This window comes from Centrocercus urophasianus, unplaced genomic scaffold (genome assembly GCF_019232065.1).
Source record: "Centrocercus urophasianus isolate 14NV4802_14NV808 unplaced genomic scaffold, USGS_Curo_1.0 seq_13, whole genome shotgun sequence".
In the NCBI taxonomy this organism is placed as follows: domain Eukaryota; kingdom Metazoa; phylum Chordata; class Aves; order Galliformes; family Phasianidae; genus Centrocercus; species Centrocercus urophasianus.
Genome location: NW_024884475.1, coordinates 21,255,595 through 21,282,255, shown reverse-complemented (window position 1 = coordinate 21,282,255; position 26,661 = coordinate 21,255,595). Strand labels below are relative to the sequence as shown.

General features: G+C 37.4%; 1 protein-coding gene across 4 annotated transcripts in view; it reads right to left on the bottom strand.

Moving 5' to 3' along the window:
- Positions 1–540: 540 nt before the first annotated feature.
- The window catches only part of N4BP2 (NEDD4 binding protein 2), a 41,543-nt gene continuing 15,422 nt past the window's right edge, over positions 541–26,661 (bottom strand). For 3 of the 4 annotated variants that reach the window (XM_042812039.1, XM_042812041.1, XM_042812043.1), the window contains 14 exons: positions 25,729–25,853; positions 24,450–24,538; positions 23,532–23,608; positions 22,106–22,261; positions 18,736–21,038; positions 17,720–17,805; positions 16,949–16,991; positions 13,843–14,087; positions 12,265–12,383; positions 10,813–10,948; positions 10,512–10,697; positions 8,006–8,174; positions 6,116–6,239; positions 541–5,328 (listed from right to left, as the gene is read on the bottom strand). In XM_042812039.1, coding sequence (XP_042667973.1) covers positions 5,283–5,328; positions 6,116–6,239; positions 8,006–8,174; positions 10,512–10,697; positions 10,813–10,948; positions 12,265–12,383; positions 13,843–14,087; positions 16,949–16,991; positions 17,720–17,805; positions 18,736–21,038; positions 22,106–22,261; positions 23,532–23,608; positions 24,450–24,538; positions 25,729–25,853 — 3,904 coding nt within the window. In that variant the 3' untranslated portion in view covers positions 541–5,282. The remainder of the gene's footprint in view (positions 5,329–6,115; positions 6,240–8,005; positions 8,175–10,511; positions 10,698–10,812; positions 10,949–12,264; positions 12,384–13,842; positions 14,088–16,948; positions 16,992–17,719; positions 17,806–18,735; positions 21,039–22,105; positions 22,262–23,531; positions 23,609–24,449; positions 24,539–25,728; positions 25,854–26,661) is intronic. The other variant, XM_042812042.1, reaches the window with a different exon arrangement.

Genomic DNA, 26,661 nt, shown 5'->3' with positions numbered 1-26,661 from the left:
TTTCAGGTGTCTTCCCATTCTTCCAGAAGCATGATATAGCAATATCTGCACAAAAGGGCCCTGGGAAAAGCCAGGCTTATGAGCTCTGAACTCATGATTATACAGCTATTGTTTTCCTCAGGATTTGTCCAACGATTACCTGTGACCAAAGTGTTCTCATCAAATGAGGTCTAACCAGAACACCATCCTCCTAATAACGCATCTGTATGGCGCTCAGACCTGCCCCTCTCCTTTGACTTAGGCCACCGCCTTCATCTCTCACAAAATAGTCCCATCTCTTCAAGGCAATAAATAAATAAGTAATCCTAATACCACAACCCTTATTTTCAGTAATGTGAGCATTCAGCTCCCACTCACATCACTTAAAATCAGGCCACAAATCTGTTCCTTTCTGTGCCTGCAGATGGTTGCTTTCTCTCTCCACAGATGGCATCCTGAAGTTGGGACAAGTGGCTTCCATGCAGAACTCCAAGTCTATTATTTGACAAAATCTGATAAAAGCCAAAATGTGTTCTTCCAAGGAAAGACAGAAGGCTATGCTTGTGGTAAAAATCCTTTATTAAACTAGATTTTGTAAATTCATTTTCACATTAGAAATTCTAAATGCAATTATAAAATTGTGTTTCAGTAAAAAAAATGACAGTTGTAGTTAACAGCAAAATTACAACTTTATACAAATAAAAAAAATTTAATTTCAATTTAAAAATAGACATGGATTTCTTCCAATGTACTGGTCCTGAATGCTTTGACACCTGGTAGCTACCAGAACACTCGGTCTTTTCCCATGCACATTCACATAGAGTCATGTAGTACACAGCATACTTCATGTAGTTGAAGTAGCATTCAAATAGCATTACCAGTTGGGTTTTCACTGTTTTGTTTGTGGTTTTTTTTTTTTTTTTTAAATTAAAAATATTTAAAAAAAAAAAAAAAAAAAAAAAAACCCTAATTTTGATACACAGGCATTGTGGTAACAAACATTCCTTTTTCAGTGTTCATACTCTATCCTCTTCCTCGCTCTGTGAAGAGGGCAGTACTACTCTGTAAACGTGAAATGCATTTGAAGACATGACCATGAGCAACATAAAGTCCATGTATGATTTATCACAGTACATTTATGATGATCTGCCATTGCTATCATCAATGAAAACTGTCCTCTTATTTACCAGACTTATTCTGTGGCAAGATGAAGTAACGATTTGGTTACTCTTCATCTGCTCATGTACTTGTTTAGAGTACACGTTCTGCTAAACATGTGAAGATCTTCCTGACACTCTACGCACAACCAACCAGGTTAAAGTAGGGCATCTGCATTGCTTTGATGAAGACTCCCAAGTCACAATGGCTCCCAACAGCCACAAAAAATGCCAGTTACATTTTGCCTGAGGTGTTCCTCGGCAGGCCTATAAAAAACACTAAGTTTAAACAAGATTATACCACATGATTAAAAACAAAACCCAAGTTAATCCACGCATTATCAAGGTATTGTTTAAAAATTACTTCTGCCCCATTGCTTTCATGACCAATAGAAATGCATTTCCAAACACCTGCACCACTTTGGAGAACAACTAATCACCATTGCACTTAGGAACTTTTTATTCCTTCCTTTCTTCCTTCTTTTCTTTCTTTACTGTAGGGCTACACAACACTGCTACAGTTGACTGTTGAATTGAATTTTGCATGAACAATTTGAGAATCTTCCTATATTAAAAACTGAAGTAAACATTAAAATGTTTCATAGAAGAAGAAACCAGAAGTCACATAAGGGGTGAGCAGCCTTGCAACCACATGCTGCTGAACAGATTAAGAAGTGGCACACAATACAGGCATTTGAAAAGTCACACGTTTCAGAGTGCTGGTGGCCATACGACTAAGTGCTACTTGGATTAAAAATATCAAATGCAGAATTTTCACAATATGCCTCATGACTCACACTGATGCAACTGCAAAAGACATCAAATGTAGTTTTCAAACAATTCTATTTTAAATAATTCATCTCACTATAAAATACTTACCCTATTATAAAAACAATTGAAGAATCACAAGAATTCCGGTGTGTTTTTCTGTATAGTTTGGCAAGAATTAAGAAACTTCATGCTTTCAAATAACAGAACCCTGCTTTCTCTCTCTGCACTGATTTTCTGCTCCACTCCATATCCCGCTCAGTAAAGCTTCTGAGCACACACTTAAAACTCCTACAGGTGAAAACAGCTGAGCTCATCATCTTCTCTCTGAATCGGAAGGGCAATGCCTCAAGTCAAGCTGCTGAAGCTGATAGAGGTTTTGTCTACAATTTCAATAAAAGCAAGACAGCTTCTGCCCATTACAATATTAAACTATAACTTTCATCCAAATTCAGCCCGCAATCAACAAATCATAATCAGGCAAACAACCAGCTTGTAGAAAGGTATGGTATCCAAAGTACATCAGCGAGCCCAGGCCTGTACCCAAAGACACAAGGGACAGAGAAAGAAGTATTCCAACTGCTCCAGCTCTGCACTTCTCCACTGACTAACAGATGGGAGAAAAGCTCTTCTAGTAGGGCATGGAGCTGAGGTCTTGCCCCAAACATTTTTAGCCTTATTTGGTTAAACACAAAGAGAGAAAATAATGAAAGGGAGAGACACTGAAAATCTGTGAGTGCAGCTTCCATAGACTGTTTTTGCCCTTTTTTCTTTTTTTCTTTTTAATTTTAACCTCTTTCACACCCTTGATCTTGATTTATTTTTTTTAAATCTTACAGCAGCAGGTTCAAGAAAGGCTCAGAAAGAGGCACTTCAGGAGGACGCCGAGCCCACCAGGTCGGGCATTTTCTGGAGAAGTGAGAGCTGGGTGCAGTCACTGCTCCTCACTCGGCCAGCAGAAGGAGAGAAGCTGTGCTTCTCACCTCCAGGGTAAGTGTATCGACAACCAGGCTAAGATGAACCGATGGAGGAGGCAACAACTCCTGCTCATCTTTTGAACTGAAATCTAAGCTGTCTTTGTCCATGTCAGAAAGGTGTGAATATGCTGAGCCAATCAGGGCCCTTCCCAACACAACCAGAAGTGCAGGCATTTCTCTGGGTACAAGCTCACTTGCCTTACAACTTTGGCAACCCAGCTGCTCAACACTGACATTTCCAAGTATAAGCTGAGACTTTGCTGGGCAACTCTGCCAACCAAGCCAACCATCAGGGACTATGCTGCAAGGAAGTGCCCCAAAGAGACACATCTCCATTCAGTATGAAAAGCAGCAGTAAGGAAAATTTGCTCAAAAACAGAAGGAACTTCCTTTGTGCAGAAGAATGATCCTAGCTCCATTTAGGCATCTCAGATGTCTACAGCCCCAGGGCCTGAAAGAACGTCAGTCTTTCATTCTAGGCAGTCACAGAGGACGGAGCACAGGCTTCACCCCACGGGTGCAGTAGCATAAAGAACCCTGCTAGTGCTACTTGGGGAGCCCAAATGTTTTGTGTTTCAAGCACTGCTTAACAGTGTAGTTCAACAAGGAGAAAAAGGGACATGAATCAATAAAGTACCCCCCCCAAAATATAAACCTTATTACTTAAACAATTATTCCAGTAAGAGTCTGATTAAATATTATTCAAGCTATTCTTGCATTTAAAATCACCAAAAAAGATTACTGTATCTGTTAAAGCATGACAAACTCATTTTTTGATCTATCATACACTGCATTCACTGTGTATCTATTACAGTAAATACAGCAGTAAATGCAGTAAATTTCATGTCTTTCCATTTGTCTGTGACACATTTGCAATGAAACCTATTTCTGTGCACAGCTTTTCTCACAGAAGTTCCTTGCTTACACTGCCCATGCACACAAATGGCAGAACTTGTACACACATATGGATTCATACAGAAACTCCCTGTGTGTGAAGTTCCTGGATAAGATTTACTGAGAAAGTATTTTAAAAATGAAAAACTCTCCTATTAATCCTTAACCTATGAATACTATTCCTAACACACAACTCCTATCCGTTCTTAAAAACAAAGCATTACATTAGGAAACAAAAAAAAAAATAAAAGCAAACAAAAAAAACAACCGGTTTAATGAATTCATGAATTCCTATGGCCTTCAGGAAGCAAAGGCGTACGATGTAATTCATTGTAGAAGGTGAAATGAAAAAGGGTTCTGATTGCTTACTGCAAATCCATGCCAAAGTACAGGTGTTTCTATTTATTGGGTCTTTCAGACTTTCTTTTCTGTTTTTGTTTTGGTTTTTTTTGTGGCTCGGTTTGGTGTTTCTGTTTTTAAAACATAGATACATTCAGATGCAAAACCACCGTGAACGGAGTACCTTCCATATCTTCTTCAAGATGGGCGATTACTACTGTAATATTCACATTCAATTTGATGTTAAAAACACATTTAAATGTCTCAAAGATAAACAGATTTTCTACAAGGAAATTACCAAAGTTAATCTGCACAGAATGAAGACATCACTATTAAATACCTGTAAAATGAAGCAGTACTCATTTCATGCCATTCACAAAGTCATACAAGGTATACTCTTCATTCAATAGTTTTTGTGGGTTTGATTTTTTTTTTTTAATGAGCGCATTTCCCGTTAGTTGTGTGTAAGTAGATGTTTTATTTTCTCCTTTAACAGACCGCTAAATCTATAAAAAATTACCTAACACACGGCTGGTCTTAACATCCAGTCCTTCCATTTGTTTCAAGAGTAATTAGGAATAGAATAAGAACAACAGAACTGGTTGAGTTGTCACAAAATGACCACTAAAAAGAACACCTCTGACTCTTGAAGAAATCTGGAAGTACTTTAACATTCAGTGGCAATGGGATTTGAAATAGCAATAGTTGCTGAGTTCCCACCTCTCCTCTGCCCTTCAGAAGGACTGAGCACAAAGCTCTGAATCACAAAATAGCTGTACAGGGTTCTACATTCCAAAAACACTGGAATCACTGAAATTTAAATAGGTCAAGTGAGTTATGGACTGAGTAAGCTGAGAAGACTGCTGTATCTAAAAACTGTACCTCAACTGCCCTTGAACACATTATAAAATTCTCATCAGAATTCTTAACCTGCATTACTAAGACTTCAAATCCTGGATTTTTTTTTTTGTAAATTAAAAAAAAAAAATTATCCCACAAGAAAATGTTCTTAGAAACATACTGACAAGACCATGTGCTGCAAATTGAGACCCCTTCTAATAAATACCATCCTTTAAAACAGATTAGAAAATATTATTGCAGTTGCTCAAAAAGTTTTTAGCTGTAATCCAACATCTCATTTTTTAATGTTCCTCTTCTCATTAACCCTTCAATTCAGCATGACTTTCAGGCAGCCTGGCTTTATTTCTGCAAACCTGTGAAATAAGAGAAGATGAAATTTCAACATGAAAGCGACATTCAGTGTCATATTTCCAAGCCACCACCAAACACACGGAAAGCATTAATGTTCTCAGTCAAGTAAGTGTGCATGCCAGAGTCAGATCACCAACACATCCTCTGGATGTGACAGTAAAGGTGGATTTTGTAGGGTCTGGAGAGGCAAAAAAACAAAAGCAAAAAAAACCAAAACCCAAAAAGAAAAGGTTGCCCAGTATTCTTGGTTACATTCATTCTGCCTCTCTTTTCAGATGTTTTTTTCAAACTACATTTTCTCTCCTGTATTCTGTAGAAAGTGAGAGGGAAATGGGAAGAAGTCTGCTCTGAATCCCACCTTCACAGTCACCTTCATTTATACTCCCATAAAGAAGAGGTAGCAAACACATTGATGCCAACACCAGATTTGCTAAATTGCTGTCCCATATAAGAAGTTGAGAGCTGAAGCATACATTGGAGACCAATAAAAAAGATTATTAACTCTTCACATTAAAAAGCTGGTGACCTTAAATGGAAAGAGGCAATTAAGCTACGTTTAGATAACTTTAACTCATAGTGTTTTCACTTATGTCAGATGAAAGGATCTCAGATTTAATGGGTATCCATTATATCAGCTTTGAATCATAAAATTGTACAGGTCTTATGAAACAGCAGACGGGCATCAATCAATGTAGTAGCCTAGCAGTATGATAAAACAGACCAATTTTCACTCAGTTACATGCAGGATAAGAAAAAAACCAAGTCCCACCAACAAAAATGTAAACTCACCTGAAGTTGTGGCTTGTGAGGTATCTGATAGCTGCTGGTTTGATGCGAGCAACTCCTCCCTGACTATGGCTTCCTCTTCCAGTGATAACACAGAGATAAGGCTTACCACCAGACTGTTGGTACTCTGTAACAGCAGGCACAGTAACAGTTAAAATTTATTCTCTGCAGAGACCTGGCATCCAGCACAACCTTCTCACCTCCATTTTTCCTGAAAACTTTCACCAGTGATTTAGAACTTTGTTTTCTCATGCTGGCCAATGAACCTTTCATATAAAAGTAATTTCCCTTCTTCTGAAAAAGATACTCAGAAAACAAAACAAACAAACAAAAAAATACAGCAAAACTTTTTAAGTCTAGACTGCTTGTAATATGTAATGTGATCATCAGGAAATCCTCCAAAATTCCACAGCAGCTCTACTGGTTTTATCATCTATTCTTTACTTGGGATTTTTACCCTTTGGGAATATAATTAATTTAAAAAGAAGGATGTTAGATACTTATTTTTTAAGTGACAATAACATGAATAAAGAAATTACATGTTAATGGATATATTAAGGAAGAAAATGGAAAACAAATCCATGCAGTTTTTTGACAATGAAGTCACACTGTAATTTCTGCTACATTGCAGCACATGATTTCATAGGTCAGCACACAGCCCTTGTTAGGTGTTATTCATATCCTACAGATAACATCAGCCCAAACTGATAGAAAAGATTGCCCAAATTTGTAAAAGATTAAATAAAATATAAATGAAGTTATATTGTCACAACCACCAAGATTTGTCAGTTAAAGATGACCACAGGATATTTTTCCTAAACTTTTCTCTCTCACTTTCTGCATTAGTTTGCAGTTCATTGTGTCAGCACTAAGTACTCTGTATTGATCCTTCTTCTACGTATGTAAGCAAACATGAATTTTTTTCAATAACAAGGTGAATGGAGTGAACAAGGAGCTCCTCCCACCATTTCTAAACTCCTGATGTCAGTGTAACTTCAGGAAATTAAACTGATAGATCAGACTGTAGCTTAAAGCAAACAAATGTTCTACTCCTAAAACAAGACAACGTAATTTGATTAGCTCTGACTGAACATCTGACTCCCTGTTGAACACTTAGTTTTTTGTTTCCACTGTGTAGACTAGCTATCATTAAAAGGTTTTGAGCACTGGTGACTTGCACAAGAAATAGTTCATACAAAAACACTCCCAATGCACTTAAATTTATAGGATAAACTAATAATGCAGAAAATGTCCTTTACAGCGAGAACACTCAGCAAGTACGTCTCTTCATTGGGAGACAAAACAAGCCCTCAAGCAAAACTGCACATGGCATTTATGGAAGCAGCATTATCTCAAGATCCTGCTGACAGATTTTTACAACGCTTATCAAAAGATAGCTTAAACTACACACCTTCATGTGAAAGTTGAAGACAATATCACCATGGTGCTTAGAATTGCAGTGATTTTTTTTTTTTTTTTTTATTTAAGAGTTTAAAAAAAAAGCAATAAGGTTCCAAACAAAGCAATGCAAGTATGACACAAACATTTGCATTATCATCTCTGTTAAAAACGCCATAAGGGATAGATCAAATCTTCGACAGATCGAGTCTTCAATAAAAAAAAACAACAGAGGATAAAACAGAAGCAAACAAACAAGTACAAAAGCATTAGGATAAAAAAAGGATAGCACCACTGAGCAAAAATAACCATTACCTTGCCAAGGAAAACAACTTCCATGGGGAAATTCTGAAAATAAAACTACACAAAAGGCAGCTGCTTTCACGTGTTGCAGAATTACAACTGGACTCCCTGCTATTGCTGTATATAGTGGTTTCTTAGTAGAGACCATGGAGAATAATTTTTAGGAGACAAGAATTATTAGCTTTTGCCTACCATTGCTTTTTTCCTGCAGCACTCTGGACAACTGATTCACAGCTTCATCCACATGGAGACCATGCAGATCCAACACATTCAGAGGCAGCAAGGAAGTATTTACTCTTTCAAAGATTCGCGCAGCAGCAGCATGGTTGGCTTCTTTCATCTTCTGCTCATGAAGGCGACCCTTTATTCAAATGTAATGGAATATTACAGTCTGAGACATGATTTAAGCTCTACACCGGTTGCTGAGTTCAAAATGACAGTCCTGACAGGGTGCTTTTAATCTCACAGTTTGAGGTATTGATGTTTATAAGCACAACACAATTCCTAGAAGAAGCTCAGTGAAATCTACCCACAAGGAGATTTCATGAAATTTGTTTGCAGGAAACTGCTCAAAGCTGGCAAAAAGAAGAAACCATAAACGAAAGCTTCATGAGAAAGGGAAAAAGCTAGAGAAGGCACAAGAACATAACACCCTTACATGAGCTAAAAAGTTACTCTTCGTGCCAACTGTCAGATTTATTACCCTAATAACTTTACTTTTTTAACTGCATTTTACTTTTTGAAAGTATTCAACAAAAGCTTATGAAATGGTACCAAAGAAACTGCCTAATTGCCCAGGAAAACCCTGCTGAGTTATATAAAATACATTTTATATATATTTTAGGTTAGTTCTTCTGAATGCATTTCTAAAAATCAGACTAACCAAGAAGTGCAAAAGCTTGACAAGTTGACTACTGTAATTCCTAATATTTTTGACATCTCTTATGACTAATGATATCAGTACAGCCTTAACTGGAACTAAGGGCAAGGAGTATACAGAACTATTAACACTACACTGTGAACAAGTACCATCTGTTTCCCAAAAACATTGCAGTGATCACATCTGAGAGACTAAAGTTAACACATTATGTCTTTGACAATCTTTAAGCACAACCTGAAATGAAATGAAAGACTTAACTCCAGGTACTGGACTGACAAGGGCTCAAGAGAACTGAAGTGACAGTCTGTCTCAGACTTTCTTAAAATGGATCAGCTGAAGTACATTAATGTCAGACCAGAGATAAAAGCCCTATAATTCTCACTTTCAGAGAACTACCAGAACAGGACAAGGCCACCAGGCGTAAGTATTCTTTCATGAATAAAGGTACTTTGGCTTGCCTTCTTATTACCTAAGAGAAAATGCATTATAGATTTCCAGACTGTATCCATAATTATGTTTAAGAACAAAAACAAAGGGAAGACTTTAAATCACACAGAGTGCTCCAAAATTTATACCTCCTATCTGTTCCCGTAGAAACTACAACGGATACAAAGAACACAATAATACTGTTTAATAGAAAAATTCCCAGCTACAGAACACTACTTTTCAACATAGACACCACCATTAGCAACACATTTTTGCCAGCTGTGAGCAAACGTCTGCATGCCGCACTTGCAAAAATCTGCATGGTTGTCCAGAATGTGGCTTGCCCTTCACATTGCCACTGCTGAAGAGCACCACCCACTGCTTCACTGTGTTCACATCCACTGTCTGGTCTCCATTAAAGCTCAGCAAGTGTTGATGAATGTCAATGAGTGCAATTTTTTCCACTTGGAAAAATTCAAAGACACCTTTGCTTCACGTGCACCTCCATGTCAGAGGCCCTTTTGTCAGACTGCCTCTCTGCTGCCATCTGTTGCACAGCATCAAAATGTAACAATACTGGTGAGAAGGTTCAGCCTCTACTGCCATACCACCAACATCTATCAGTCTCTGATACTGTGAGCCAACACAATAAAATAGGAGGCATTGCTTTTGGAGCAGTCCTAGTCACATATGCTGAGAATTGTGGTTGAATCAAGACTGCATTGCCTGTGCTCCACAGCCAGAGTTTACAAGACTGATCAGCAGAAGATCTATGTTCTGGAAAACAGATGAATGGCAAAAAGCATGGCATACCACACCACATTATCCTGATAGAAAAACAGCTTGTACTCATACAGACATGCAAAATCAGGACACAAAGACAGCTGACAGTAATCTTCCAAAGACCTATGAAGGACTAAATAAGAAGAATGCTGAGGCAAAGATCACATGTTAATAATTGTTTGATTCCTAATAAATACAAGAGACCTGTGTAGAAACAGTTCCTCACCAGTTAAGAGGAGCTGCAAGGACACGCAGAGGATTCAACAGCTAATGCTTATTGCACTCTACGTCATGCATCAGTGAACCTGGAAAGATCACTTTGACACAAATCTTGGTGCTTACGAGCATGCAGATGAGAAAGTGCACTCTGGAATGTGTAGCATACCTAAGCACTTGCATGTGATCTTTCACGAAGTTTCACACTGAATTTGGCTACATCAGTTTCATGTGTCAGCATCATTACTAACAAATGCAAGTTTAAGCATAAGGTGATTCTCAAAATACTGAACAAATCTATCAACTGCAGTAGGCCCAACTCTGTTACCACTTCCAATCTAGTATTTACTTATGTCTCTACACACAGAAAGAAAGCACTATATTTAAGCTTACCTGACGTGCATAAAATGCTGCCACAGGCTTCATTCCCATGTGATAGGCCTCCCCTGCCTTTTTCAAACACTCCTGCCTCTTTTGCTGGTGATGAAAAGCTTCTGCTCTAAAGTCATCATACTGTGGATACTCATATTCTTGAAATATTTCACTCAAAACATCATCTTCTTCCTTAGCTTTTCTTGCCTGTAAAAATTTGCAATGTTGAAACTAAGAATGTTTTCCAAGGTGTTTTTACTGACATGGCTTCGGATACACTTGTAGCTACTATTTGAAATAATAATAATAATAATGATACCACCTTCTCCCGATTCTTTGCAGCACTGTATGAAGAAGCAATTTCGTTTCGCTGAACACTTTCTTGAGCTATAACTGTTTTTACAGGATCTGCCTCCAGAACACAGTTCAGAAATTGTTCGGTCTGCTCCAAAGAATAGCTGTAAATGATAAGTAAAATCTGTGACTTTCCAAAGTTATTATTAGCTGGTACTTCTATTAAAATACACATTACAGACCTTCATAGTGTTACAGATACAAATGCCTATGAATATAAAGCACTAGAATAGAATTTTCCAGCTTATTACAAAAAGACTTTGTCAACTTTGTCAAACGTACTGCATTACTGACATCAATGCACAAGCAGTCTTACTCATCCGAGAAGTCATTGAGGGGCACTCAAACACAAAAAGGACAATTAAATAGTAAAGTAAATTGCATCATATCTTCATAAAACACAGACATCCATTTAGAAATAAATGCTGCTCTCTGGGCTGCATAAGTTACTTTATCTTAAAATCTCCTCTGGACTGTGTTAAATAGTACAAACTAGCTTAAAACTAGCTCAGTTTTCTGAAACTTATGCAGGAAAATCCTCGTATTTCCAGTCAATTTTTTGTTTAGAAACTTAACACAGTAAGAATAGAAGATCAGCAGCCATTACATTTCTAGTAAGCCCTTTTTCTTCTTAATACTTCTCTTGCTGTTCAATAAGCAGACAAGAGAAATATTGGTCAGAACTAGATTTTAGGAAAAACAATACTATGAAAAAGAATTTCATATGTGAAAAACAAGAGAAATATTTAATCTGTAGAGGTGGATAAACAGTTTATTTTAAATTTTTCACAAGAGAAAGTTTTGATAATAACCTGGACAAGCGGAAAGACTGGTAAATAGCTATGCAAATCTGTGTGGAGAGACAGACATTCAACTGGCCAAGGACGAAAAAGGGAAGTTTCTCATGGAAAAAAGTTCAGCTCACAGAGACTTTAAGAAGGTTGCCACATACAGCAGAAATATAATGCAGAAAAGAGAAGCAGAACACAAGCAAGAAGAAACAAAGAGGGCTGATTCCTTCATTGCTGCTATTACAACAAGGAAACTACTAGCAGCTAACATCAGGCAATAGCAGCTTCCCTCTTGGTCTGAGTGCTATCTGCTGTGCACCCACTGTTACATCCTTCAGCAATTTATCCCACTTAATTTACACCTCAACTCTAGAGCAAATACACAGTTCCACTAACTGCAGTCAACAGCCAGATATGTTCTTCTCCTGCAGAGTGAAGCTGTCTATTCTTCAAATGAAGAATCAAGTGTAACATAATTTCAGTATTCTTTTTTTAAGACCAGTTACTTTTGCCATAGTTAAATCTACAAGAATCATGAAATGCCAGTTCAAAAAAAAAAAAAAAAAAAAGGGAATTAATTTAAGTAATACCAAATAGTAGCTTTACAAAGAACTATAAAGACTTCTTACTTATTGTCCTTGAAGATATCCATTAAGAAATTTTGATTAATGGTTGGAAACATCTCAAAAAGTTGCTTCTCCTTCAGTTTAGCAGCACAATCTTTTCTAGCCACAGAAGGAACACGTTTCTATCCAGAAGACAAAGGAATAATATTCAAGCTCACGATTAGAACAAAATACAGTAACAGTGGAACCAACTATACTGCTATTTATTAGGATTTCAAACAAAATATTCACTCAGTAGTTACATACCCACAGCAAATAACACATCATTATCAGCCCGCCACACTGATTTGATAAGAAAAAAGGACAAGTGAGTTGTACTGCACACCACTGCAGTTCTCTGCAGTCATTTGATGTGACTCAATTGGAGCTGGCTCATAACTTGGAAGATGTAAAAGGGCTACCTTTAGAAGGACTTTCAGTTTAGGAATGCACCTGATGCTAGCCTAATCGGTTCAAATTAAACTTTTAGGAAGTTCACCTCTACTCAGATATCTGCAGAAAGTGATACTGAGAGGTTGGGATTGAAGCCATGTTTTCTTATCAAGCAGAGGAAACAATGCTGTTCTAGTGTAAAATATCTGAAGTTATAGTGTATTAAATACATCTGTAAAGTTGCATGGAGAATAATCATATATACACATATAATTACACTAATTATAGCCCAGTATAAATTGATTGTTCTGATCAATACTCAGACTGCATAAAAAAAAAGTTGTCAAAAAAAAAAAAAAAAAAAAAAAGCCAAGCTCCATGAATCCAAACCTGTGGACATCACATTACTGCTATCAGTAAGCCACATGCATGCAATTTAAAGAAAGAATCCACAAGCCATTCTTTCAAACTACAGGCTAATAACATCCAAATTTCTTTAGTGATAGGAAAACATTCTCTTTTTCTAGGACAGCCGTGTATCAGAGACAGCTACCAACAGAGCTGTCTGTTCTGAACTGCCCCACAGAAGAGGGCTGTGTTATGCATACACAAACAAGGCAGCGTATGGGAACTGTGTGGAAAATGCAAAACAAAAATCTCTGCAAATACTTATTATTATTTTCTGTTATTTTCTGACAAGTCAGTACAGAAAATCACTTGAGATTATCCTCAAATGCTTTAAAATATAAGTCTAATTTGTTAGCAATGTTGTGGGCTTAGAAAAAATATTAACAAATTCAATTTCTAAATAAACTATGCAAGAAGCTAAATAAGAAATTGCTGATATTTCTTTCCTATTAAAAAGTACAGGAAGTCACACCAGTCACCTCACTCTTTTTAAATGAGCCATGAAAAAAACAATTCAATCAAATGCAGATGCTAACCTGTATAGTAAAAAGCACCGTGATCCGTTTGTGAAACAGTCAGGATGTCACATTTTAAAAAGGAATTAAAAAAAAAAATAAATCAACAAACATTTACTACAAGCAGATGTCTGTATCACTGCAGTTGATAACACTAATGGGCATGCATTTATTTCTCCAATTCTGGCTGTAATAAGCAGCACAAAGATGAGTCACTACATAAGACATTCCATTTTACTAATGGTAATCAATCATATAATCTGTATAAAAACTGTCATATTCATACCAGGTCCTCTTTCTCCTGCATAGCTATTTCTTCAGATATTATTTGTCTGAGAGAAACTTTCTGAGTTCGAGCATTCCAGTGATCCATAAAAGGAAAAACTTCTGATGTTGCTGCTTTTTTAATCTGTGTTTCGTTAGATGAACTTGAAACCCAGTTCATTCCTTTCTTCTGCATTTTATTCTCTGCATTTTGAGATAACAGCATTTTTGAGTCATTCATATTTATCTGCTGAATCAATGTAGAACCTTCAAAAGCAGTAAAAATGAGGTGACAAGTAAAACAATTAGTTTATTTACACAAGCAAAATCAAAATAATTAAGATGCTTTCCAGCCTAGATAGAATCATAGAACCACAGAATTGATCAGGTTGGAAAAGACCTTTAAGATCAAGTCCAACTTCAACCTAACCATACTACCCTAACAACCCACCACTAAATCATATTCCTGAGCACCACATCTAAACAGTTTTTAAACACATCCAGGGATGGTGACTCAACCACCTCCCTGGGGAGCCTATTCCAGCTCTTAACAATCCTTTTCCTGGTAGCCAACCTAAACCTCCCCTTGCACAGCTTGAGGCCATTTCCTCTCATCCCATCACCTGTCACCAGTGAGAAGAGACCAACCCTGCTTTCACTGCAAGAAACCTTTCAGACATTGGAAGAGAGCAATAACATCTCCCCTCAGCCTTCTCTTCCCCAGACTAAACAGCCCCAGTTCCTTCAGCAGCTCCTTGTATGGCACACTCTCCAAGCCCTTCACAAGACTTATTGCCCCTTTTTTTGACCTGCTCCAGCACCTCAGTGTCCTTTCTGTACTGAGGTGCCCAAAACTGAACACAGTACTTGAGGTGAAGCCTCACCAGTGCCGAGGACAGAGGCAAGATTACTTCCCTAATCCTGCTCACCACAACGTTTCTGACGCAAGCCAGGATGCCATTGGCCTTCTTGGCCACCTGGGCACACTGCTGGCTCACATTCAGCCAACTGTCCATCAGCACACCAAACTCCCTATCCATCAGGCAGCTTTCCAGCCACTCCTCCCCAACCCTGTAGGGTTGCCTGGGGTTGTTGTGATCAAAATACCCAACACTTTACCCTATTGAAACTCATACAGTAGGCCTCTGCGCATCAATCTAGTCTATCCAGGTACCTCTGTAGTGCCTTACTATACTCCAGCAGATCAACACTCCCTCCCAACTTGGGGCTGTCTGCGAACTTACTGAGGGTGCACTCAATCCCTTCATTAAGATAACTGATAAAGATTGTTAAATAGGAGTAGCCCCAGTACTGAGCCCTGGGGGACGCCATTGATGACTGGCTGCCATCTGGATTTAATTCCATTGACTACAACTCTTTGGGCCCAGATTTCTAGCATTTCACCCAGCAGAGTGTATGCCCATCTAATCCATGGGCAACCAGCTTCCCCGTGGGATATAGTGTCAAAGCCTTTAATGAAGTCCAAGTAGACCACATTGACAGCATTACCTTCATCCACTAAGTGGGTTGCCTTGTCTTAGAATGACATCGAGTTTGTCAAGCAGGATCTACCATTCATGAACCCATGCTGACTGGGCCTGATCCCCTAGTTGACCTTTAATTGATCTCTGATGGCTCTCAAGACTATCCATTCCATAACTTTCCCTGGCACCAATGTGAGACTGATAGGTCTGTAGCTACGGGGATCATCTTCCCAGCCCTTTCTAAAGCTGGGCGTCACATCTGCCAGTCTCCAGTCCACTGGGACACCCCTTGTTAGCCAGGACTGTTGAAGGATGATGGAGCGTGGCTTGGCAACCACATCTGCCAACTCCCTCAGCACTCTAGGGTGCAATCCATCTGGCCTCACACACACTTGTGAGTGTCCAGCTTTTGAAGCAGATCCCAAACCATTTCCACATGGATTATGCAGGATCTATTCTGCTCCCCATCACTATCTTCCAGCACAAGGTGTTGTGTGCCCAGAGAACAACTAGTCTTACTATTAAAGACTGAGGCAAAGAAGGCATTAAGTACCTCAGTCTTACCCTGATCCTTGGTCACTGTGTTCCCCTCTATGTCCAACAAGGGATGGAGATTCTCCGTAGCCCTCCTCTTCCCATTAATGTATTTACAGAAATATTTATTGTTGTCTTTCACCTCAGTGGCCAAGTTCAGTTCTAGTTGGGCTTCGGCCTTGCCAATTTTCTCCCTGCACAGCTTCACCGCATATTTGTAATCCTCATAAGTTGCTTGCCTCCTCTTCCAAAGAACATAAATACTTTTGGTGATTGTTAAAAAAGGATATTATTATTGTAGAAAACAACCTGATCATCTTCACCTACTTCCTAAAAGAAAAGCCACCATATTCCCCAGATTCATCAAATTTTCAATGTACCTTGCACATACATGAGGATATGCTTTTACAAGACAATTATTGACTTATGTATTTATATACTTACAATGATTAACATAATGACAGATGCCTTCTAGGAAGCTAACAACACTGGCCATTCAAGTGGGGATTTTGTGCCCACACTGCAATCCAAGTCTCTACCCCAATTGTATATAAGAGGGCTGAGATGTAGACAAACATTTTTTCCTGGGAAGCTGAGTGACTGGAAACTAGATTTACAGATTTTAACACTACCTGAACAATGACATGCATCTTCCTGCAATAAACAAGTAATCTGAAAAGGACGACAGTGTGTGCATGTTGTAGTTTCGACCTCCTTCCCTCATCAGCTGCAGAAATATTCCTCTGCTAGCAACTATCTGGCTGCATCTTTTCTTCCCACAGAGATAAGAGATGTCCTATCAAACAGCTGTTTAATCTAGTCAGAGCTTCTCTAAATTCTTGCCAGTACACAAAATTATTTGTTTTTCCCTTTATCTACCTAGGATTGGTGATGCTGCATACAATTAACATTTTTTCTACAACTCTGCAAAATAGTGGTAAATGAGAGTCAAGGCCAATAAATTAAAACTTAGCTTAATGACCTGTCCATCATTCTTTAACAATGAAAGTATTTGAAATCCTACTGAAATTTAAAATAATTAAATGGACTTCTAATGTTGATTTTTATTTTTATTTTTTGTTTGTTTTTTACAACGAATACCTAGCATACCTTCTGCAGACAACTTCCATGATTCATCTCTCCTCTGACGCTTCTAAATGAAAACAGTAAAAACGTGACTGTTAATAAGCCAATAAGTTAATAACATAGAAATTCACATTGGAACTATGCAAGTTTCTAGGCAAATCAGCCGTAAAATAATGTTTCACAGTATTTCTCAAAGATTAAATATTTTAAAAGAAATGCATTTAAGAAAAATATTTTAAAAGTGAAATTTAAAAGATAAAGATATTTGCAAAAGCACAAGCTTTAGAAACATTCCCCACCACTAGCATTTCATAACTGTGTTGTCCCAATGTGTAACTAAATAAACCAAACAAAAGCATGTCTGAACAGAAATCCAAGTTGCATGCGTTTATGTTGAAATGGAGATTAGTGAACTCTTCAACCAACATACACATAGATGTTTTCTACTGACAAAAATTCGTAAAATAACTTTTCCTAGATGTCAAAATGTCATAAATGACTTTTTGGCTATTGTACATTTTATCAATCTTGTAATGTGATTTCATACTATGGCCCTTCGTTTTCAAGGCTCCTGTTACATGATGACACACTGGTAACTTGTAGTCCACCCCTTCAGTTGTCTTTCTACAGCTCTGCCCATTACAACATATCCACCTACTCCACACAGTTCACAAAATACAACTGTATTTTATCACTGATCTCACAACGATATTTAAATCTTACACACACCTTTAGGTTAAGACATACAGACAGATGGTCTGAAACAGCATGTCACATCAAAATAAATCTACCTACCAGAATAGATTCTTTCCATTTTTCATGAATCACTTTTGCCAAATTCAGATCAATATGAACTACACAATCCTCAGCAGTTAGTGATCCTTGTGGAAGAAAGAAAGTACATCCATCAGAGCATTCTACAAAATCCTGTCCAAGCGCAGAAGGTACAGTGGCCTAGTACTTATTAAACTGAATTCTGGAGGTTTTGCACAAATTGTCATTAAAAACAGCAACAACAAAAAAAACACCTTCAGTAACTACACTAAGTTTCAAAAGCCAAGGTTTGTCACACAGAAAAAGTTTGCACTCACTGACTTTCATTGATACTTGCTGAACGTTTATCAAAGAATATATATATATATATATATATATATATATAAAATATTTATTTATTTATTTATTGAGTGGGTATGCAAGGCAGAAGCAGCCAAACACACCAATAAGTCAGGTATCTAGAGTTTCACATCACGTAAACTTTAGGATAAAGGAAAAAAAAAGGGAAAGAAAATAATTTATATCCCTCATGTTTCTATTCCTTCCCTTTTCTATTAGTCTATGATTTTTGTATTTCAATGCATGTTCAAACTGCTTATGGCTTTCTTCACCATAATAAATCAAACTTTTTTTTTTCCTCCTGTTTTATTTTCATTTCAACATAGACTTAACTTTCTCTTTAAGCTATTCATATTCACCACTTTAGCTGATACCTAAAGTCTTTTTCCCCTTCTTTATTTTTTCAAACCAGTATTCATGTGCATCTTCGTCACCATCTCAATATTCCTCAAAGGCCTGTGGCTCAAAAGGCAAATAAGCCAACTTATTTTCTTATGCTTTTAAAGTATGTGTATTAAAAGACACAATTAGAATGTAACACTATTGGATTCATGTTTTACATCATGATTGGCTCAGTTTCATTTTTAGGTCAACAAAAGCGAACGAGTATCATGAAGAATTGTGCAAATACATTCTAAAACAATCAAGTGCAATGGAAAAAAAGCACAATGAAAATACGGAAATAATTATGCCCATACCTGCATCAATGCCAACAGGCCCAAATATTTCTTTCAACTGGAGAGCCAGTTCAGGAGGTAACGTTAGTTCTAGGCTATCTATATCAAAGGCCGCAGATGATACTGGTGAAGGGCTTTGTGTCTTGGCCTTATCTTCATTCCTGCTCAAAGTTCTACTTTCCTCTTTACCACTGATCTCCCTGGAACTCCCCGGATTTTCTCTATCAGTCTCCAGCTCTTTATCATTCCTAGAATCTATCAGAGGTGCATCATCCACATCCAGTAACAAAGGCATCCCTTTGGCATTCTCCACATTGCCTTCTGAAGAGTTGCTGTCACTTTCATTAGTTAATTTTGAATTGGTAGTTGTTTTAAGAGCTTGAGATAAAGTTACGGGTACGTATAAATCTACATCAACTTGTGAGACTGAGAGCTTATTCACCACTTCTTCAACAGGACTCTCAGATTCCATCTTTTGCATTCCAGAAATGGACTCATTGACACTTGCTGCTGAGCTGCCTGCATAGCCTCTAGGAGCTGTATCACTGGAATTTTTCAGTTCCACTGAATCATTCAATATGACAGCAGTAAATGAGTCAGACACACCAGCATCTGCCACAACTGTCTTGGTAACTCTACTTTCCTCAGTGCTGATTGATGAGTTCTGGTCTTCTGAAGGATCAGAAACATTGCTAGCCCCAATGATTTGCTCTGTGTTTGTGCAACTGTCACGATTCTCATCATAGCTGGTATTTTCCTTGAAATCAAAGTCTGCAACAACTGGCTCAGCTTCTTTTACTTGAAACCATTCAGTATTAACATCATTGTGCAACTTTTCATCAGAGTCTAAGAGTAGACCTGTGGCCCAGTTTATGTCTTTGTTACATCTTTCGTACAGATCTTTCACAGCTTCAACTGAAAATGAATCAAAGAGTTTGCACAGCATGTTTAGCTTTTCAGTCTCATCAATATCGATAAGTTCACTTTCTTCCACAAATGTACTTTTATCATACATAACTCGATACGGTATTTTTTCCTGAGAACCTGAGGCATTGTCCATGTCTTTGGGCTTGAAGCCGTCTAATCTGCCATGCAATACTTTGACAGTCTCAGGAAAAAGCATTTTATTTTCTAATCTCCACAGGAGAGCAAAATCATGAGATTCGGTTTGTGAATGGCTACTTATCTGTTTACATGAGCATGCATCTTGTTTCTCCTCTGCAGAATCAGGCACAGACAACTGTTCCTCTTCTTTGGAGTGGGGCAAATTATTGTTTGTAAAAGTGAGTGCTAATTTGTGATGTTTCCTTGTTCTCTTATTTTGCTGGGTTTTTTTCTTAGCAACTGTTTCATTACCTATCATTTCAGGTTGGTGAAAATGCAACTCCTCCACATCCTGTTCTACAGTGTCCATAGGTATCCCTCGAAGCACATCTACAGTGTCAAGAGCACTTCTGTTAACATCACCTTCAGTGTTTCTACCTTCATCAGACTGACTTAGACTTGTCTTCCTCATTCTTCTTGACCTTTGTTGTCGCTGTTCTAATGACACCGGCCAATGTCCCACTATTTGCAGGTCTGGTGCAACTTTATCTGAAGTAGCAGAGAAACAACTAGAGGTTGTATTTTCTCCCTCCTGTCCTTTCACAACAGTACAGGTATCAGTTAGGCCAGCTTGCTCTTTACCTAATTCAGGATGCTGACTGGGAGTTTTACCTTCCCTATCACTCTTCAGAGAAGATTTTTCTAGCCTTCTAGTTCTTTTGACTCTCTGTCCCATCGTTTGTTGTACAGGCCAGTCACCCAGAAAGTTCAGCAGCTCTGGTTTTTCTGATGCCTCCATAACCGAGACGCTTGGTTCTACTACATTACTTCTTTCTGTTGAATCTGACTCCAAGCCTACTTCACTGTTTCGTTCAGATTCAGTCTGAACTTTGAGAATATTGTCATTACTGTGTTTCTCAACTCCTCCCCTATGCAAGCATACAGTTTCTTCAGTTGTGATTATATCAGTCTCATCCATTTCTGTTTCAGTAATTTCCATTCTTTCTCCTTTTTCTTCTTTTTTCTCCAAGGGCAGCTCTTTCTCGACATAACTTGACAAATCAACATCCAAGATATCTTGAATGGTGTTGTTCTCAGTACTGTGTTTCACTGAGTTATTTTCCATTTCTTTTTCCTCTTTCTGATAACTCTCGGGAGCAAAATTACTTTCTGAAATTAGAGAACAACTGGAAAGAGGTTTATCATCTTCAGGTAAATTAAGAGGCTCCAAATCAGAAGCAAAAGGTTTGTTTTCCTTTTGGGAATGTGCCTCCCTTTCTCTGAAAGACAAATTGGAATAAAGAAAAATCTACATCAAACTTTCTTCAAGCACTTGTTCTTGTCCACATTTTTAATTTTGGCTTTGCAATTCAATAATGTAAAAATTACAGATCATAAACTGTCTTTCAAGACAGTTAAATCATCCAGTTGAATAATCTTAGTGAGAGGAAAACAAATTTAAGATGACTTAAGACAAATCTCAACACTTTATTATAAAAAACAATGAGCTAAACAAAGCAGAGCTTTCTTTGGTAAGTAACCCTTTTTTAGTTCATCAAAGTGCCTAGGAATACTTTTCCAGGAATCTATCTTCCCCTGTTCCCACCATTCAGTTCGGCACTGGAGCACTTTGTTACCACACTGATTGCTTGATACTAAACAAAAAAAGTCCAGAAATTAACTGGGAAGGGATCTGCCATTTCATTCACATCACTTTTCAAAACATACAACTTCCCATTAACCATCATTTCCTACTTGATTTCAAATTTATTAAAGAAAAAAAAAAAGAATAAAATAAGATTTCCTATGCACTGTGACAATATAGGAACATTATTCAGATTAGCCATTACAAAATAATCTGTGTTTATGCTTAACATAAATCTAGATAATTCTACATCACATATATTTGAGAGCAAGTTGGTAATTCATTACTATTGCACAAAACATCATCTTACACCAACACTGAAGCTCCAATTGTAGCTTGCTTGTATTCTGTAAAGTTAACAAGTTAACCAAGACTGGTTTACTGAAAGGTAACACAACTACACAGAGATTTTCAAAGAGTATCTATTTGCTAGCTAGATCCCTTTACTGTTCATTTCTACAAATCTTGTAATTCCTAAAAATTATTATTAATATTAATATTTATTAATTATTTAATGTTGTTATTATTATTATTACTACTAATAATAAATCCCACAACTGTAGAGTACTTCCTTTTCTGTTATTTATTTGATCTTAGGAATGTATAGTGTTCAACATCATCATCCAGGCCTTGCTGCTATAAAGTTTTATTTTTTTGCTTTTCTTTTTTTTTAAAGCTACAAATCTAGTAAAAGAATCTAACCTATGACTTTCCTCCTGACAAGGATCTTCATTCCAAGCAGTAACTTCTGATTTTTCTGGGACAGAAGACTCCAAGATTGAGTTAACAGTAAGGCAACGTTCATATTGCTCCAACATTCTCTTGATCTTTTCTTTAGACACCCCATGAATATTCCGCCTATGTATTTGAAAAAAAGAAGAAAAAAAAGAAGAAACATTTCATATTTGTGTATCAGAATACACTAAGAGAAGGGAATAACTTGTGGTTACAGAAAGACTAACCAGAGAACTCAAGGGGCCAAGACAAAAAGCTGAAACAGCAATTCTTACTGTATTAGTGTGCCAAGGCAGTCAAAATGGGGAGACTTCAACAAATTCCCGCTCCGCTTGACATCTCCCTACCCCACCTGGTGGCCCTATTCTGCAAGAGGATGTTTTGCTTAATACTAAAATCTAACACCATACAATTAACATGCTGCCTACAAATAAGCATCAGAAACACATCACATCAGATGTAGATACTGATACAGGAAGTCAAACCGGGTAAGGCAGATTTCTGAACTCCCCCTTCCCTCACTGGCTTTTCTAAGCTAACAACTCCATGAGTCTTCAGGCAAAACCTATTCGCTTATTATTATGGACACATTCTTAGGGTCCAACATTTTCACCAACTCCATTAAACACCAATTAGCAACATGTTCTAGGAGGAATTACTGCAGAACAAGTGAAAACTGACAAAGGTAGCAAAAAGGAATTGAAGGTGGAGGAGAAAATCCCAACTGATCTCTAGCACCATAAGAAGGCTGGACTTTCCTTCCTTTGATCTAACCATAGTTTATTCCAAAATGATACCCATTTGTTCCTGCTTTCTGAACATGAAGTCTGCAAGGACCAAGAGCTAGTATTTATGTTGAAGGCTGCCCAGCAATCAATGGGTGTTCAGTTACTGAATGACCCAGAGCTCCTCTCAGTTCAAGAGACAACATAGCCTCATCTAGGCTTGGGATCAAGGAGCTCGTGTCATCATGACAAGATACTACCTGTCAACAAGGCACAGGTGGTCCTTGCTTTCTACTGAACCCACACATGTTTAGTTTCTATTTTAGGAAAGAAGATAATGTTCTTCACCTCCCTTGAAGAGTGGTCAAGTTAAAGCTAAGCATGCAAATTCAGATGACAACACGTATTATGAAATCATAGAATAATTTAAAGTGAAAGGAACCTTTGGAGGTCACATACTTCAAACTACTTTTCAGCCAGAATAGGCTGTAACATTTTGGATGTACCTCGTAACTGAGCATCCACAAACTTAGTGAAACCTCCTTCAGTGATTGACCATCCCAAAGTTTGTTTTTCTTTTCTTAAGCTTATTTTACGTAAAGAAAGTTCCCAAGCTCCAACTTGTTTATATTTGCAATCTAATGTAAAAATCTCCCTTACATTCTTACCTTTCAAGTTCTTTCGGTTTAAATTTCCACCACGTGTCTGGCTCTCGAAACATGACTTTATATTTGAACTGCTGAGCCTGAATAAAAAAGATATAAAAAAAAGAACATATCAGACGTGTAAAAAGACATACAACATGCACAGACTGCTTTTTTAAAAGCTGTTTATTGTATTTTTCAAAAATAGTTACATATCTGGAATAACATTTTCTTTCATAGATTCACTTCTGATTAGATATATGGAGGTTTTTTTTGGTTTTTTTTTTTTCCCAACATGCTTACTTATGGTATAATTAGATGTGTGCCAACTTCACAGTAAAAATAAATAAAATACAGTCACTACTTTAAAAGTTGCATGTCCTCTGTCATGTCATGTCAAGACTGCAGCATCTCATCTTTCCAGGCATGGTATGCATGAATCTACACAGTCTCTTGCAGAGAAAAGCTCACTGCTTACTTTTAGAGCTGGCCAGAGGCAAGTCAGTTCCAAACAAGCAATTCAGTTACACTAACATTGCTGGATCAGACAGCCATCCCAAAATCTGGGAAACTTGAGCAGGCTGCAAGTAAACAGTCATTAATTTACCCTATTCTCATTAGTGCAGATTATATTCAAAAAAAAAAAAAAGTACCTTGCTGTTTTGCTGATCATATAGAAGAGGAACAGAACCTAGATTCCCCAACAAAATACATTTTTGCTCTTAAGTACAAAACACTTGGATTTGTCAGTTGGAAACCAGGTCAGCTCAATATGCAGGCATGTGCAGAACATGATGTCGGGTAATAATGTTTCACATAACATTTCTATGACTCCAGACTTCTTTGTGACACACTAGCTAGACTGAGAATGATAATCACATTTTAAATCATATGTCGACAAAAGGGTCAACTCTTTCCACATGGAACAATCACAATACTAACCAAAGCAACATAAGGCTTCATCTCCCATGCCTGTATGTTTGTGTTGTCTATGATTATAGGAGAGATTTTCATTTCAAATGCTTCTTTGGCTGAAAGACACACATGTACAAAACAGAATGTGATATAATTAATTTCATTATAATAGACTGGACATTACACTATTCTCTAAATATGTAACAATATTTGAATAGATAATCCATAATGATTAATTACTAAGTACTCTTGCACAGCTTGACCGGTGTGTTCCAAAGCCCTCTTATCCCCCCCTAATTTGTACAGCCACTGAGATAACGACATTATTCTTTTGAATTAATAAATGGATGGTAATCAAGGAATGAAAATGCAGATGTAAAATGCAGCAGGGTGACTAATCAATCAGTAAATCAAACTGAAAAAAAAAAAAAAACTACATGATCACCTTAAAGTGGACTTCTTTGTTGCATACAAAATTCTTGGCTTTATAACAGTCTTAAGATTAGTCCACTCTGTAAACTGTATAAGATATGAAAAATCAAAATAATTATTTTTTTTTCATACAAAGTAATAAAATGTTTAGAATTACTAGCTTTGAGATACAGCACCAAGTTCTGTAGCTATGATTGTTCAGACACACTGTTACCAAGTTATTGTCAAATCCCACATTTCTTATTAGCCCATTTTTACACAGATTATAACTTTTGACAATGTAGAAGTGATCATGGTTGAAATTTAGCAAAGAGAAACTTTAAAAAAAGAGTTGTTCATAGAAGAGCTTAGCGAAAGCCCCTACAAAAAAAATACACCAATTATGAAAAAACAGCCATTTCTGTCTAGTTCTTATAAATTTGCTTTAAATTTGACAGCAAATTAATGCTCAACAGAAAAAAAAACAAACCAATAGGAAAGTATCTGTGTAAGTGTTATTTGTATCAACATTATCATTACTTATTGCGTATGTGTCCATATTCAGTCATCTTAATCTCGGAAGAAATACTCCCAGGAGATAGCACAGGCTGCCACTCCAGAAATGAGACCGACACCAAAACACAAACCATTACAAGATCTGAGGACAAAATAACGTTTTGACAAAGACATTGGTATTCTCAATTGCAAAACACACCATGGACAAATGATACCTGAGTTTGTGCTCAGCCTCTTTAACCACACATGATGAAAAATAATTTTAAGATGAAGTAAATGCCAATCCTGTGACACAAGCATTACAAAACAGGTATCTTCTTAAACAGCACACAAGCACTGAAATGTAAACAAGCAAGACAGTCTATTATGTATTTCTCACCTCGTTTCCTGTTCCACTCATGTGCTTCCCCTAAGCAACGTGCATCATAGTGGTACTTTCCACATTTATAAAAGTAGTCATCAGTACTAAGAATGACTCCACCTGGGTTATCCTCCAGTATCATCCTGTGAAAGATGAAGCAGAAAGTAGTTTTCTTCCCTTCTCCTCCCCAGCCCTGCTACTTATTATTATACATACATGTATATCATTTCTTGCCCCAAACCAGAAACAGAAGCAGCAAACTTAGGTAAGGGAAAAGTCACCCTTTTGGCAAAGATGAACTGTAGCAATTTCCCTCCTTTACCAAATGCTGCAGATATCTAGGAAAAACAGCTGATACAGGTTCCCTACAAGTCTCATTTAAAGAAACCAGAATTTTTTCCATCTATACCTTGTGTCCATACTTTTGTATGAACAAATATACATGCAGTCTTAGTCGCATCAAATATTTCAGATGCCAGACAGAGGAGACTAAGCACAGCATGGACTTTTGGAAAGCTACAAAAGAAATAAAGGGTTCAATCTCAACACATACTACTTGTTCTTCCATCCCCCCCCCCCCCCCCCCTCCAAAAGAACTTCAATAGCAGAAGAACTTCTACCTACTGAAGAGCTTGTATATTTCCATCTTTGTTACTGGAAGGAAACACGTGAAACTGATAGGAACTGGACTAACACAGTAGACTCAAATACTACTTAAGTGACTCTCTGTTGGCATAAAACTCCATTCCAGACCTCAGACCAGTGACAGAAGTTAAAGCTAATTCCTCCTAGTTCTCTTTCCACTAGAGGTCAAGGAGCTGGAAGTAACTTTGCTCTCTCCAGTAATTATTATTTGTGTTGTTGTATGTACCATGTATTAAATGTAGCACGACAATTAAGGTTTAATCATAGCTATTTACAAATGTCAGAAAATTGTCTTTGCCTGCACTA